The 13559-nt window shown below is 47.2% G+C and overlaps 1 protein-coding gene across 2 annotated transcripts; it reads right to left on the bottom strand.

Moving 5' to 3' along the window:
• Positions 1-1105: 1105 nt before the first annotated feature.
• On the bottom strand, positions 1106-9261 carry LOC308123305 (uncharacterized protein). Of its 2 annotated transcripts, XM_080485724.1 has the most exons (3): positions 8967-9261; positions 8455-8770; positions 1106-4845 (listed from the first exon to the last, which is right to left on the bottom strand). In XM_080485724.1, the coding sequence occupies exons 2-3, from the start codon at positions 8495-8497 to the stop codon at positions 2453-2455; spliced, it is 2436 nt and encodes an 811-aa protein (XP_080341850.1). In that variant the 5' UTR covers positions 8498-8770; positions 8967-9261; the 3' UTR covers positions 1106-2452. The 2 variants fall into 2 exon arrangements, with proteins under 2 accessions (XP_080341850.1, XP_080341851.1); XM_080485725.1 differs by having other exon boundaries at positions 8455-9261.
• Between the last annotated feature and the right edge of the window lie 4298 nt (positions 9262-13559).

Below are 13559 nucleotides of genomic sequence, written 5' to 3' on the forward strand. Positions count from 1 at the left end.
AACAGCCGTTTTGTGTACCTCTGACGCCCCCTAACGTTTGGTTTATTTATAGTCCTCTACGAGTGTTTGTATTGTATTCAATACAAAAAAAAAAGAAAGCTTCAAAACACTCTTGTTCAGAGTCGTTTCTCTTGAAACTCTGAAACACTTCCAGATTAAAAGTGAATCAGCTGCGATATTTTCAAGTTCAGTCATTTCTATTAAAATGTTATTTTCTTCAATATTAACTGTGGAAAATGTTCATTGTGGAAGCTTTACAGGCTGCGTGACTTCTGAGGTCAGAGGTCACAGCGACATCGGCCATGTTTGTACATCATCACTTCCTATTATCATGTTTTGTTGTCCTGATGTTTCTGGAAGCAACCAAAGACTGGGCGATCCAAAACAAACTGGGTCACATGACGCTGCCTGGTTCTGTTCCTCAGCAGATCACCAATATGAACTTTACAGAACTCTTTAATGCAGCATGACTCTCTACAGTCTGTGTAACGTCTTTAATGTGTGTGTGAGAGAACCGCTCCTGCTGAGCTGCACAATAAAGTGAGGCGAGGCAGGCAGTACTCTGCCTCACCTCAAGGGGGCGTACGTGAACTGACAGATACTTTCTATCTGCATTGCTGGCTTCAACAGAGGCAATTAAAAGTCAGCGCCAAGCTAAAGCCAGTAGGTCAAGAACAGCGTTTTGTTTCGGCTCTGCCAGGGAGTTCTGACTCGCTCTGGAGGACAAACATTTCTCAAAACTGGACTTCCAGTCCAAACTGAAGGTGAGAAGTGATGGAAGACCAACGCCAGAGCTTAAAGGTTTGGTTGAAACCACAACATTTTTACTGAAGGTCAAAATTAAATTTGTGCTTCACACAACTCTATACTTCAATTTGTTTACTGTAAATGTTTTTTAATTTATTATATTTTATAGCACTCTAAAGATCCCCGAGGGGAATTTCATACAGAACTGACCCATCGGTAGCAGCTGCACAGCGCTGGGGGTCTTGCTCCAGTGCATGTTTTTGGGAAACCGGAGTACCTAGAGAACCCCCCCACCACACACACACACACACACACAGGGAGAACATGCAAACTACACAGAAAGGCTGCAGGCCATATTTGAACCCACGACTTTATTGCTGTGAGGCGAGAGCGCTAACCACTGCGCCATGGTGTGGCCTGAATATGAATATGTGCTTAGACACAAGAAGGGCGCTCTATCATTTCTATTAAAGAAACTTTCTTTGTAGGACTAAGATGTTCCTGTGTACATGTTTGTGTTGGAGTAAGTGTCACTGAAAGAGGAACGCTGATGGGATATGAAGCATTACCAGTTGATGCTGTTGGATGAACAGTGGAATATGATGCTCTTTTCAGTTCTTACAATTGTAAATCTGACTCCAGAGGAGTCAGTGCCTCACCTGCCATGAACCTCACCGCACGTCACTGGTCCTGTGTGGAGTTGTGTTACGCGTCTCTTGGTCTCTTGTGTGTGCGGGTGCAGTGTGACTGTGGTGGTGTTTCTGCTTGCGGTGTGTGGATCGGTGCGCCCAGTGTAGCCTTCCAGGCGTCCTGTAGATTGTGCAGTGGAAAGGCTTCTCTCCCGTATACATCCTCACCTGAGTCTTCAGGTGAGTCTATAGGTGAGTCTTCAGGTGAGTCTATAGGTGTGTCTTCAGGTGAGTCTTCAGGTGAGTCTTAAGGTGAGTCTATAGGTGAGTCTTCAGGTGAGTCTATAGGTGTGTCTTCAGGTGAGTCTTCAGGTGAGTCTTAAGGTGAGTCTATAGGTGAGTCTTCAGGTGAGTCTATAGGTGAGTCTTCAGGTGAGTCTTCAGGTGAGTCTATAGGTGAGTCTTCAGGTGAGTCTTCAGGTGAGTCTATAGGTGAGTCTTCAGGTGAGTCTTCAGGTGAGTCTATAGGTGAGTCTTCAGGTGAGTCTTCAGGTGAGTCTATAGGTGAGTCTTCAGGTGAGTCTTAAGGTGAGTCTATAGGTGAGTCTTCAGGTGAGTCTTAAGGTGAGTCTATAGGTGAGTCTTCAGGTGAGTCTTCAGGTGAGTCTTAAGGTGAGTCTATAGGTGAGTCTTCAGGTGAGTCTATAGGTGAGTCTTCAGGTGAGTCTTAAGGTGAGTCTATAGGTGAGTCTTCAGGTGAGTCTATAGGTGAGTCTTCAGGAGAGGGAGAACAGGAAGCGTTTGTCCTCAGCCAGTTCAGTCTCACGGGAGACGTCTTGATGATGTTGCACTATTTGCCGTCCTCGACCGCAGTGGGTCTATCATGTTCCCATCATCTACCCGTCATGTTCTGGTCGTGTTCTCGTCATGTTCTGATCATGTTCCCATCATGTTCTGGTCGTGTTCCTGTCATGTTCCCGTCATGTTCCCATCATGTTCCCGTCATGTTCTGGTCGTGTTTCCATCATGTTCCTGCCATAGCTCCTCACTAAGGACGAGTGCCAATGAGACCCAGGTCACCATTCGTCCTTCCAGAAGTCACTGTCCTCGCTGTCCTGGTGCTCTGCAGCCTCATCGCAGCCTGCCGGCCGAGTCCTACGGTGGTCCGTCCAGTCCTCATCACTGATGTCTGTCTCTGAGGAGTCTGGAGGTCCCTCTCTGGGTCCTGCTCCGGGTCCTCCTCCAGGTCCTGGATACGTGTGGTGAAGATCTAGAACCGAACGTGGTTTCTCATCCTCCTCAGACTTTACGTGGCCAGCTCCTGGTCCACAGTGGTCCCCCCTCACACGCACGGGACTGTAGGAGGTCTGGCTGATCTGGGCCTCCTGCAGCTCCTCTTTGATGTGACATGGCTCCTCCTGGTTTTCCTGCTTCACCTCGTTCGGTGCTAATGAGCTGAAAGGTGAATCAACTGGAGGCGTTCGCTCGTGGACCAACTCATCCTGGCCAGGTTTGGTCCGGCAGCAGACTTTTCTGCGCTGCATGAGCTGGGCCTGGTGGATGTCCTCACCGGTGTGGACGTCCATGTGCTTGGTGAGGTGGCGCCTCCAGGAGAAGTCTTTGCCACAGACGGAGCAGCTGAACCGGGTCTGCCTGGCGTGACTCCTCATGTGCAGGATCAGCGCGTCGGTACTGGCGAAGGTGGAGCTACACACCGAACACGAGAAGGTGGAGCACGGCGACGAGGCTGGGCGGGCGTAGCGGGGAGAGAGGATCTGCTCCTCGCTACAACCAGAGCAACCCGAGCCATCGCCAGGACGCTCACGGCTCAGCTCAGGTTTCTCATCGTCCTCGGCCTCCACAGGGATCCCTGGTGGTTCACCGCAGCACCTTTTTACAGGATCAGGACTTGAGGTGGACTGACTGATCTTGGCCTCTTGCAGCTCCTCTTTGATGTGAGGAAGCTCTTGATGGTGACCTTCAAGGACTGAACCTGTCTGGTTGTTGACTTCAGGATGTCTCCAGGCTCCACCTGTTTCTGGTCTGATGCACCTGATGTGGTTTCTCTGGATGGGGGAGGCGGATTCCTGCGGCTCAGTCCAGGTCTGGAGCTCATGGTTTGCAGATTCAGGAGGAGGTCTTGACCTGGTGCAGGTTTCCAAGGTCATGCGTTGGTCTGGATTTTGGCTCGTGTCATGTTCACTGATCGACGCCTTCTTTCTTTGGTAGGTGAAGCGGGACCGGACCTGCTGGGTCTGCCTCCATGACTCGCCGTCAGCAAGTTCAGGAGGTGGTTCGGATATTTGGTCCGAGTCACGCCTGAAGGAGGTGTGGCTCTGATGTAGTTCTGACGGTTTCCCGTCAGGCTGAGCGACCCTGGACTGACACCGGTGCTTCTTGATCTGGAACCTCCAAGTGAAGCTCCGGCCGCAGTCGCTGCAGCTGAAGGGTTTCTCCTGACCGTGCATCAGCTGGTGCTGCCGGGCGGTGCCCACGTGAGCAAACCTCCTCCTGCACACATTGCAGCCGAAGAGCTTCTCCCCGGTGTGGCTCCTCATGTGGCGGTCCACTTGGGACTTGTACTGGTACTGCAGGGCACAGATGCTGCAGGTGTAGAGCTTCTTCCCCTGGTGTAATCGCAGGTGCACCAGGAGCTTAGCTTTCGAGGGAAAGGCCGCGCTGCACTCCAAACAGGCATGTTTCTTGGGGTCAAGCGGCGGGGCGCATTTGTGGTTTTTGATCTGCGACGACCAGCGGAAGCGTTTGTGGCAGGCAGAGCAGCTGAAGGGCCGCTCGCCGGTGTGACTCCTCAGGTGTTTCTCCAAGCAGGACCTGAAGAGCAGCTGCACACCGCAGAAGCTGCAGGTGAACAGCCGCTTGCCCTGGTGGACGCGCTCATGGACCATCAGCAGCAGCCTTTTGCCGAACATCTCACCGCATTCGGAGCAGCGCAGTTTTTTGCTCTTTCCGAGCTTCTTCGTGTCTGCCGGACACATGTGGACCTTCCTCTGCGATGTGGACCGAAACCGGCGGCCGCAGCAGCTGCAGCCATGGGGTTTGGTGCCAGCGTGGATCAGCTGGTGGTAGCGGACGCTGCTCTTGTGCAGGAAGGTCTTGCCGCAGTCAGGGCAGGCGTGCGGTTTCTGAGCGAGGTGCGTGTTCAGGTGCTGCTTGAGTTGCGACTGCAGGCGGAACCGGCGGTTACACAGGTGGCAGCGCAGATGCTGCTCGCCGACGTGACACCTGGCGTGAAGCTCCAGCTGCTGCCAGCTGCCAAACGACTCGTCACACTGAGTGCAGCGGTAAACCCGGACCCCCCCATCCCTGCTGGACGAGTCCGAAACATCAGAGTCTGTCCCTGAGAGTCCGCATGCAGGGTCCTCCGGCTCCTCCTCCAGACCACAACTCCTGCTGCTCCGGCTCAGGACTAGACCTCCTCGTTGACCAGGTTGAAGCTCCCGATGATTCTCTGCACAACAAAACAAAATTCATTACATTAGCGGCTGTGACTTGGTTGGTAGAACAGTCAACCTCCAATCAAAAACAATTACAGGTTCAATTCCCATCTCCTGTCAAAGTGTCTTTGAGCAAGACACGAAACCCCAAACTGCTCCCAGTGGATTGACTATGCAGCCGCCCCCACTGGTGTGAATGTGTGTGTGAATGGGTGAATGTGATTAACAATGTAAAGCATTTATCATTTAAGAACAAGGCCCCAGTAGTGAGCAGCAACACAGGATGAGCTGCTGAATAAACGCTGAACTACTAGAACCCAGTTTCTTCATCGCAGTAGAAACAACACAGCCCCGTTTACACGACAACTTTTTAAAGTGAAAATAGAAAACTTTCGTCGCGTCTTTGGTGTGTTTACACAACAACGGTGCTCAGAGCCACTGAAAACACGACTTTCTGAAAACTTTTCAGAAATGCTCTGACTCTCTGACTCTCTGGGAACATGTGTTGATAAACGTTTGACGTAAAATTAGTTTCCATTGTATCGTCTTCCTACAGATCCATAATACACAAAGCCAAATTTAAAATTTTACTTAAATTAATGAAAACATGAACGATGTGAAAGTCATTAATTAATTTTAACTTGCCAGACATTCACGTGGCTGGTGTAGAACAGCATTGAGGCTTTTAAAAAATGATCAAATAAGCTATAATACATCCAGGTGTTTAACAGTGTTTGACCAGCAGGGGGAGTTGTGAGAACACGAAGCCTCCAGAAATGAACTTTTAATCTGAACCCTGTGAACCAGCGGCTGAAAGGCTTCAGGGGCCTCATCTGTAAATGAGGCTTACACCCAAAACAGGTCCTGAAAGATGCGTACACCACTTCCCATGCAAACTTTGTGATCTAAAAAAATAAACTTTGCGGGAGAATGTGCATACCGGTACGCCAACTTTGATGCTCGCGCATGCACATTGTGAAGATGGAGGGAACTGGTGGTGAAGATGGTGAAGTGAACCAATTCATCTCATACATTTAATGTCTTCACATAACAGACTTACTGATCCACGTGATCATAAACAGCCAAGCTGGCAGTGCTATAGATGTTTTTTAGAGAGACATTACTACTGAATCAGCAGAAATATGTTTGTAGAAGCCTAAATGCAGCTCATTGATGTTGGTTAAAAAAGGTAAATAACAATTTAAGTTCATCTAAAGACAGCAGTAATTAAAGTTAATTGATTTAGAAGGAATTAGGAGGATCATTTACAGGTATTTTCAATTCATATGTGCAATAATGTAATAAGTTAATCATTTAACTATTTGTGGTTAATTTAGGTGGATAGAAATTTGGAAATGGATAACTTGTGTTTTCAGGTAGCTGTGTACCTTTAATTGTTTAATTGATGCTGCTGGGTGGGGGGGGGGGGGGCTTACCTGAGACAGTGAGTCAGACAAGCAGAGTGGAGCCACACGGTTCTCTCTCTCTCTCTCTCTCTCTCTCTCTCGCTCTCTCTCTCTCTCTCTCTCCTCTCTCTCTCTCTCTCCTCTCACTCTCTCTTCTCTCTCCTCTCTCTCTCTCTCTCTCTCTCTCTCTCCTCTCTCTCTCTCTCTCTCTCTCTCTCTCTCTCTCTCTCTCTCTCTCTCTCTCTCTCTCTCTCTCTCTCTCTCTCTCTCTCTCATCATTAATGATGGTTACCTGGATTTAACAGACTACTTTTAGAACACCTTTGGACATCTTTTCTGTACCACCCCTTTTTTTGTTTTCTGAGCCTCAGTAAACTGTTAAACTTTACGAGTGGTCCTGTGGAATTTTTTCTATGTGGATAAAGAAGAGGGAAATCGATAGAGCGTCAAGCGAAGGCTTCATTCAGTGGAAAACTACAATGTTCATCTGTCAGACTTTCACCTTGGTGAATTCTGCTTCACAATGAGAGGAAGAGCCGACACCGCTCGTGTTTTCTTATGGGCCCTACGCACAAACAAAACAAAAAATAAAGCAGCTGCACTCAAGAGCTGGAAATTGTACATAACCGTAGAAGACTGTGAATTGTTTTATTTAAAGTAAAAATATAATGCAACTGCTCCCTCATGTCAATGCATTATAGGCTAGAATTTAACATGATTTACATTCCCTGTTGTAATTCCGTTGTGGTCTGGACGAAGGTATGGAGTGAGAAGGTGTGCAGGGTAACCCCTGTCCCCTAACAGGTGGCGTCCCTCAGTCGTGCACTGAGCCTGGTCATTTGGCCACGACGTCCACAATCATACAGTTTGCATCAAAAACAATCTGCGTGGGAGGCTATGGTAGCGTTTTCTGTTGGCATTAACAGCCTGGTCTTGTGACGGTGCCGTTATGCAGATGTGACACCACCAATAACACCAACAGCACCAGGAAACCCGCCATGTCCATGAATGCCCGTTTGTTTCCCTGCAACCAGTCAGCATCCAACGGAAAGCCTGTGAAAGAACCACTGACCACTGACGGAGGGTCGGGACCGACCCCAATCATCCCCGCTGCACTGCTGCATCTTCCCTGGAGCGAGGCACCGCAATGTTCTCATCACCTTCGTCTGGGGCGTTGCTGCGTTGTTTGCTGTGTCGGTGAAGTAAGCTCATCCCTGATCGAGCATCATTCCTGCGCGATGGAGCCGGTAGCGAGTCATTAAAATCGTTGTCGTTAAAGAAACGGAGAACGTCTTTCCTTCTTTCTGTCATCTTGTCGGTTTAAGAAACTCTTACTGAGGCTTCTTAAAAGTCCTCCTCACTACTTTTAGCGGTTTTTCACCTTCGGAGCTCTCTTAGGGCTTAAGATGCTTCCTTATCTTAGTAAGGAGAAATTCTAAGAAAAGCTTAAATTTGAAGGAATTCTAAGAGTGACGTCACTCAGAGCGACTTTTAGCCTTCGGATGCTTTGTGAATGCTGGAACAGCTTGACTGTGAGCTTTAAAGGGAAAATGCATGCAGCTTTTAGCCACTCTTTTTTAGGAGGAATCCTATCCAAGGTTTTTTAGGTGAGGCCCCTGATCTTCAAGAAGCTTCATCGGGCCGTCAATGCTCACTACGTAGTTCTCAGCATTTCTGCCGTTTCCTTGGAAACATTTTCAGGATGTTGTCATGTAAATGCAAAACTTCTCTAGAAAGAAAAAGCCGAAAAGATGCGTTTTTACCTGAAATGTTGTCGGGTAAATGAGCCTGAACAACATTTTATTGGCAGAAAATGAGCAGAATATACAAACTAAAAAAACACACAGTCAAAGTAACACACATACACACTCAAACAGATCAACTACTGCACAATAAAATGTGTATGTGTACGTATATCTGTGTGTATCTCAGCGTGTGTGTGTATGTATGTGTCTGAGTGTGAGTGTGTGTGTCTGAGTGTGAGTGTGTGTGTCTGAGTGTGTGTGTGTGTGTCTGAGTGTGAGTGTGTGTGTCTGAGTGTGAGTGTGTGTGTCTGAGTGTGTGTGTCTGAGTGTGAGTGTCTGAGTGTGAGTGTGTGTGTCTGAGTGTGTGTGTCTGAGTGTGTGAGTGTCTGAGTGTGTGAGTGTCTGAGTGTGTGTGTCTGAGTGTGTGTGTCTGAGTGTGTGTGTCTGAGTGTATGCTTGTGTGAAAGCTGACCGTCAGAAGCCGCAGCTCTCAGCAGCTTCCGGTTCCGGTCCATGTGTGAAGTGTCCAGGTGAAACAGTTGACAGCCGGGGTCCGTCCAAAAAGTCCCTCCTGTCTCCTTCTCTATCACTCCTCCTTCACCCCGGAAGGGTTTAGTGTGGCGGCCATGATAAGGACCGTCTGAATCCTCAATAAGCAAAGGAAAGGAGGCTCAATGCTTCCTTTAGAACCTCCTGTAGCCTAGGAACCACTGATGGTTCCTTTAGAACCTCCTTTAGCCTAGGAACCACTGATGCTTCCTTTAGAACCTCCTTTAGCCTAGGAACCACTGATGGTTCCTTTAGAACCTCCTGTAGCCTAGGAACCACTGATGCTTCCTTTAGAACCTCCTTTAGCCTAGGAACCACTGATGGTTCCTTTAGAACCTCCTTTAGCCTAGGAACCACTGATGCTTCCTCTAGAACCTCCTTTAGCCTAGGAACCAGTGATGCTTCCTTTAGAACCTCCTTTAGCCTAGGAACCACTGATGCTTCCTTTAGAACCTCCTTTAGCCTAGGAACCACTGACGCTTACTTTCTCACAGGAGGCGAGCTCACGCTGCCCCACAATTCCTTGCGTCGACAACATTTAAAGGAACCCGCTCATCGGAGCGTTCAGGGAAACTGAAGATGTCGGTAAAAGGGAGCAGTTGCTAAAGCAATAATCTGCCTTGAAAAACCTTAAATCATATAAAACCCAAATGCGCTTTTAGTAGTCCATTTTCGGAAACTTGGAGTTCTTTTCCCACCATGGAAAACGTCACTAACTTGCGCCACCGTCGCATTATTAGTGCGGTCCGACCAGAGACATAAACACTAGACGCGCGCAGCCTGTGTCCGCCCACCGCTCCGTTACGTCAGAGCGGCCGCCATCTTGAGAGGGGCAAGTCTGCCCCGTCAGCCTAAACAAGTCTGTGTGACAGCGACGTGTTTTCTGAAGAAAACCAGGCAAATATACATTTACATGACTGAAGAATCATTGCTTTCATTTTTAATTTATTAAATTAAAAATCATTTTATTTATTTATTTAATGTAGCATACTTATATAAAGTCTAGAGAGGAAATGGAAGCAGTTTGCAGACGGGACATTGGGACGCTGTCCTCTCCTTTTAGAGCAACATGATGGAGCCATGACAACACTATGGAAAGTCTTTATTTACACACAATGGGACATTTATGTACAATGAACATGTACATTATAAAGTTATTACTTTCTTGTGGAACAAATCTAGATTCTTTTGAACATATTTACACACAATATCATATTTACCTATTATACTTTCATTTATTTTTACATAGTTACCTTTAATATTACATAGAAAATACTAGTTAGATATTTACCTGTTCCATATTTATTTATTGTGACACATTTATCTATTATTCCATATTATATGACATATTCTCTTCCAGCTCTTCAGTTATTAGATGTTTCCCTCTCAGTTCCTCCAGAAGACCCCCCACTGTGCTCTTTGCCCTCCGTTCTCCATCTCTTCATTCCTCTCCTCTCTTCTCAGACTCTCCACCTCGGCCATGGCTTCACTGAGTCTGGCTGTCAGAGCATCAGGACATGTGGGCAGTGATAGGAGAGGTCCTAGTGAGGACCAGATGGACCTGTTCAGAGTCCTGTGTTATCACATTCATTCACTGCTTGTTCAACGTGCAATCAGTTGATCTGCTCTCCTAATCAATATATATAATAATACTGTCTGTGTACATGTCAGTATGTCTAACAGGAGTGAGGTGTGACATGTTGCTCAGCTGTTTGAGAACAGCCAGACAGAACTTCCTACTGGGACCAGGCTGAGGTTCTCCTGCTGGAACAGGCGGGGAACAGTACACTGACTGGTTCTGAGACACTCATTTCTTTTGAAATGTAATATTCTACACACTGTAACTAAAATATCCTCCGTCAGATGAACCCAATAGACCTTGATATTGTTGTTGTTGTTTGAGGGCGAGCTTCAGCCAGGGAATAGAGAGAACCACGGCTCCAGCTCATCTATGTCCAAGTTAATGTTATATGAGCTAAACACAACGACAACAACAATAAATATGTTTGTCCTCCCTGTGGAAGGTAATCCCACGCTGTCCATTGTCCTGACTTTGTCTGTTTGTACAACCAAAAGCAGAACAGTGATGCGGTATCGTTGCTGAAGTCCTGACAAATGCCCCTCCCAAGATGGCGGACGCACTGACGTATGATCCTGCCAGTTGCTCAGGCGTTTAGTGTGTATATGTCTATGGTCACTGAGGCGTCTAGTGTGTATATGTCTATGGTCACTGAGGCGTCTAGTGTGTATATGTCTATGGTCACTGAGGTGTCTAGTGTGTATATGTCTATGGTCACTGAGGTGTCTAGTGTGTATATGTCTATGGGTCCGACTGCCACACTGACGTGATCGCCTTTCACTAACTCCTTTAGGAAGCCTTCTAATACTTTTCCTTAATCCCGTGACGTCATCCACAGGGTTAAGGTAAATTCGATAGATAAGGAGATAGGAGGGACTTTTAGGACGTACCCACACTATCATACACACGTACACACTTCAACAGGGACTCACACTCCACTTCCCGGTCACCTTCAAAATAAAATCAGGTAGTAGTAGTAGTAGTAGTAGTAGTAGTAGTAGTAGTAGTAGTAGTAGTAGTTGTTGTTGTTGTTGTTGTTGTTGTTGTTGTTGTTGTTGTTGTTGTTGTTGTTGTTGTTGTTGTTGTTGTAAAAGTAGTAATAATAATAATAATAATAATAATGTTATAACAACTTTCAGACATTTGACATAAATGAAGTAGTGAATAATTTAGAATGTAACAGTTTGAGACGACCTCCTGAACCATGTGACAGGAATCACTAAAGAGGGGAATGGAAGTGTAAAACCTTAGTGAGTGACGATCTCAAAATAACAAGAAGGCTTAAGAAATATTACAAGGTTTGAAATGAAGTGGGTAAAAGTAAAAAAAGAAGCAATGAAACAAATCTCAACAGAAAAAGAGGTGAGTGTTATACTGTGAGCTTCTCGTGAAATTATCTTAACTTATTTCTTTGTGTGAAAGATTTCAAATAACTCAATGAAAGCAAGTTAAATTGATGAGTCACATCAAGCTTTTATTGGGGAATTTCACCTGCAATGACTTCTGGTGCATTGATCTGTGCTGGGTGTGATGAAAACAAACAGGAGCCGTGCACATGCCTCGTGCGCGTGCCTCGTGCGCGTGCCTCGTGCGCGTGCCTCGTGCGCGTGCCTCGTGCGCGTGCCTCGTGCGCGTGCCTCGTGCGCGTGCCTCGTGCACACACATACGTAGGTTGTGGGGGGAAAACTGAGAACTGATAAAAATAGAAATCGTAAGTGAGAACAAGATTGGAATAACGAGCAGCTTTATTCACCTTGTGTTGAAAAATGAACTAATTGTAATGTCAACATCTCCGTGAAAGTTCACATCACTATATTGACTTTATCTGAACTCTGGACGAAGATTGAAGAGAATTCAGATAAAAGGTCAAAGTGTGGCGCTGGAGGACGACACGACACCACGGCTAATAGACAAGTCTTCTGTTTCCCAGTCGGAGTTCAGAGTGAAACATTCTGGTGTTTCACATCAAAATGCACCAATTTGTTTCAGAAAAGTTTCACCTTTTTAAGGGCGTCTTCAAAATGCTGTAGCTTTGATTTTATGCCACTAGTTGGTGCTGTTGAATAATTTTGTATTGAAATCACACACACACATGCAACAGAGAACATCCATCCATCCATCCATCCGTCCATCCATCCATCCGTCCATCCATCCCTCCATCCATCCATCCATCCATCCATCCATCCATCCATCCATCCATCCATCCATCCATCCATCCGTCCATCCATCCATCTCATCCCACTTCCCCGTTCCCGAATCACGGGGGTGTCAGTCTGAGCACCGTCACCCAGATCACATTGACCCATTAAGAACCTTCCTGCAGGTGGAGAGCCCACAGGAAGGCGGAGAGCCCACAGGAAGGTGGAGAGCCCACAGGAAGGTGGAGAGCCCACAGGAAGGCGGAGAGCCCACAGGAAGGTGGAGAGCCCACAGGAAGGTGGAGAGCCCACAGGAAGGTGGAGAGCCCACAGGAAGGTGGAGAGCCCACAGGAAGGTGGAGAGCTCACAGGAAGGTGGAGAGCTCACAGGAAGGTGGAGAGCCCACAGGAAGGTGGCGCCCAGCGTAGGACATGAACCCTCTACCTTGAGACTGAGAGTCTGATGCTCTACCTACAGCCGCAGTGACTAGGAGCAGCAGGAGGAGCAGCAGCAGCAGCAGCAGCAGCAGGAGGAGCAGCAGCAGGAGGAGCAGGAGCAGCAGCAGGAGCAGCATTTCAGAAAAGTTACATCTTCCTCAGTTTTCACAGAGACGGAAGTCAGACGTTTTCATAAAGTTGTATTTTCAGGTACCGCAAGCTCCGCTGTAATGTACATGGAACCCCAAAATGCTACAATAGTTTATCATTTTAACTTGAAAACAATTAGTGATGCAACTACTACGATTACTGCAACGCCACAGGAAGAGGAAGTCCAAACTCCATTTATGTCTACTCTACTATAGGTACGTCCGAAAAGTCCCTCCTATCCCTTTATCTATCACTCCTCCTGAACCCCGGAACTGTTCTGTGTGGCGGCCATGATAAGGACTGTCTGAGTTCTCAATAAGCAAAGGAAAGGAGGCTCGTTGCTTCTTTTAGAACCTCCTTTAGCCTAGGAACCACTGATGCTTCCTTTAGAACCTCCTTTAGCCTAGGAACCACTGACGCTTCCTTCAGAACCTCCTTTAGCCTAGGAACCACTGATGCTTCCTTCAGAACCTCCTTTAGCCTAGGAACCACTGATGCTTCCTTTAGAACCTCCTTTAGCCTAGGAACCACTGATGCTTCCTTTAGAACCTCTTTTAGCCTAAGAACCACTGATGCTTCCTTTAGAACCTCCTTTAGCCTAGGAACCACTGATGCTTCCTTTAGAACCTCCTTTAGCCTAGGAACCACTGACGCTTCCTTTAGAACCTCCTTTAGCCTAGGAACCACTGATGCTTCCTTTAGAACCTCCTTTAACCTAGGAAC

Source organism: Lipophrys pholis (genome assembly GCF_963383615.2).
Source record: "Lipophrys pholis genome assembly, chromosome: 17".
NCBI lineage: Eukaryota > Metazoa > Chordata > Actinopteri > Blenniiformes > Blenniidae > Lipophrys > Lipophrys pholis.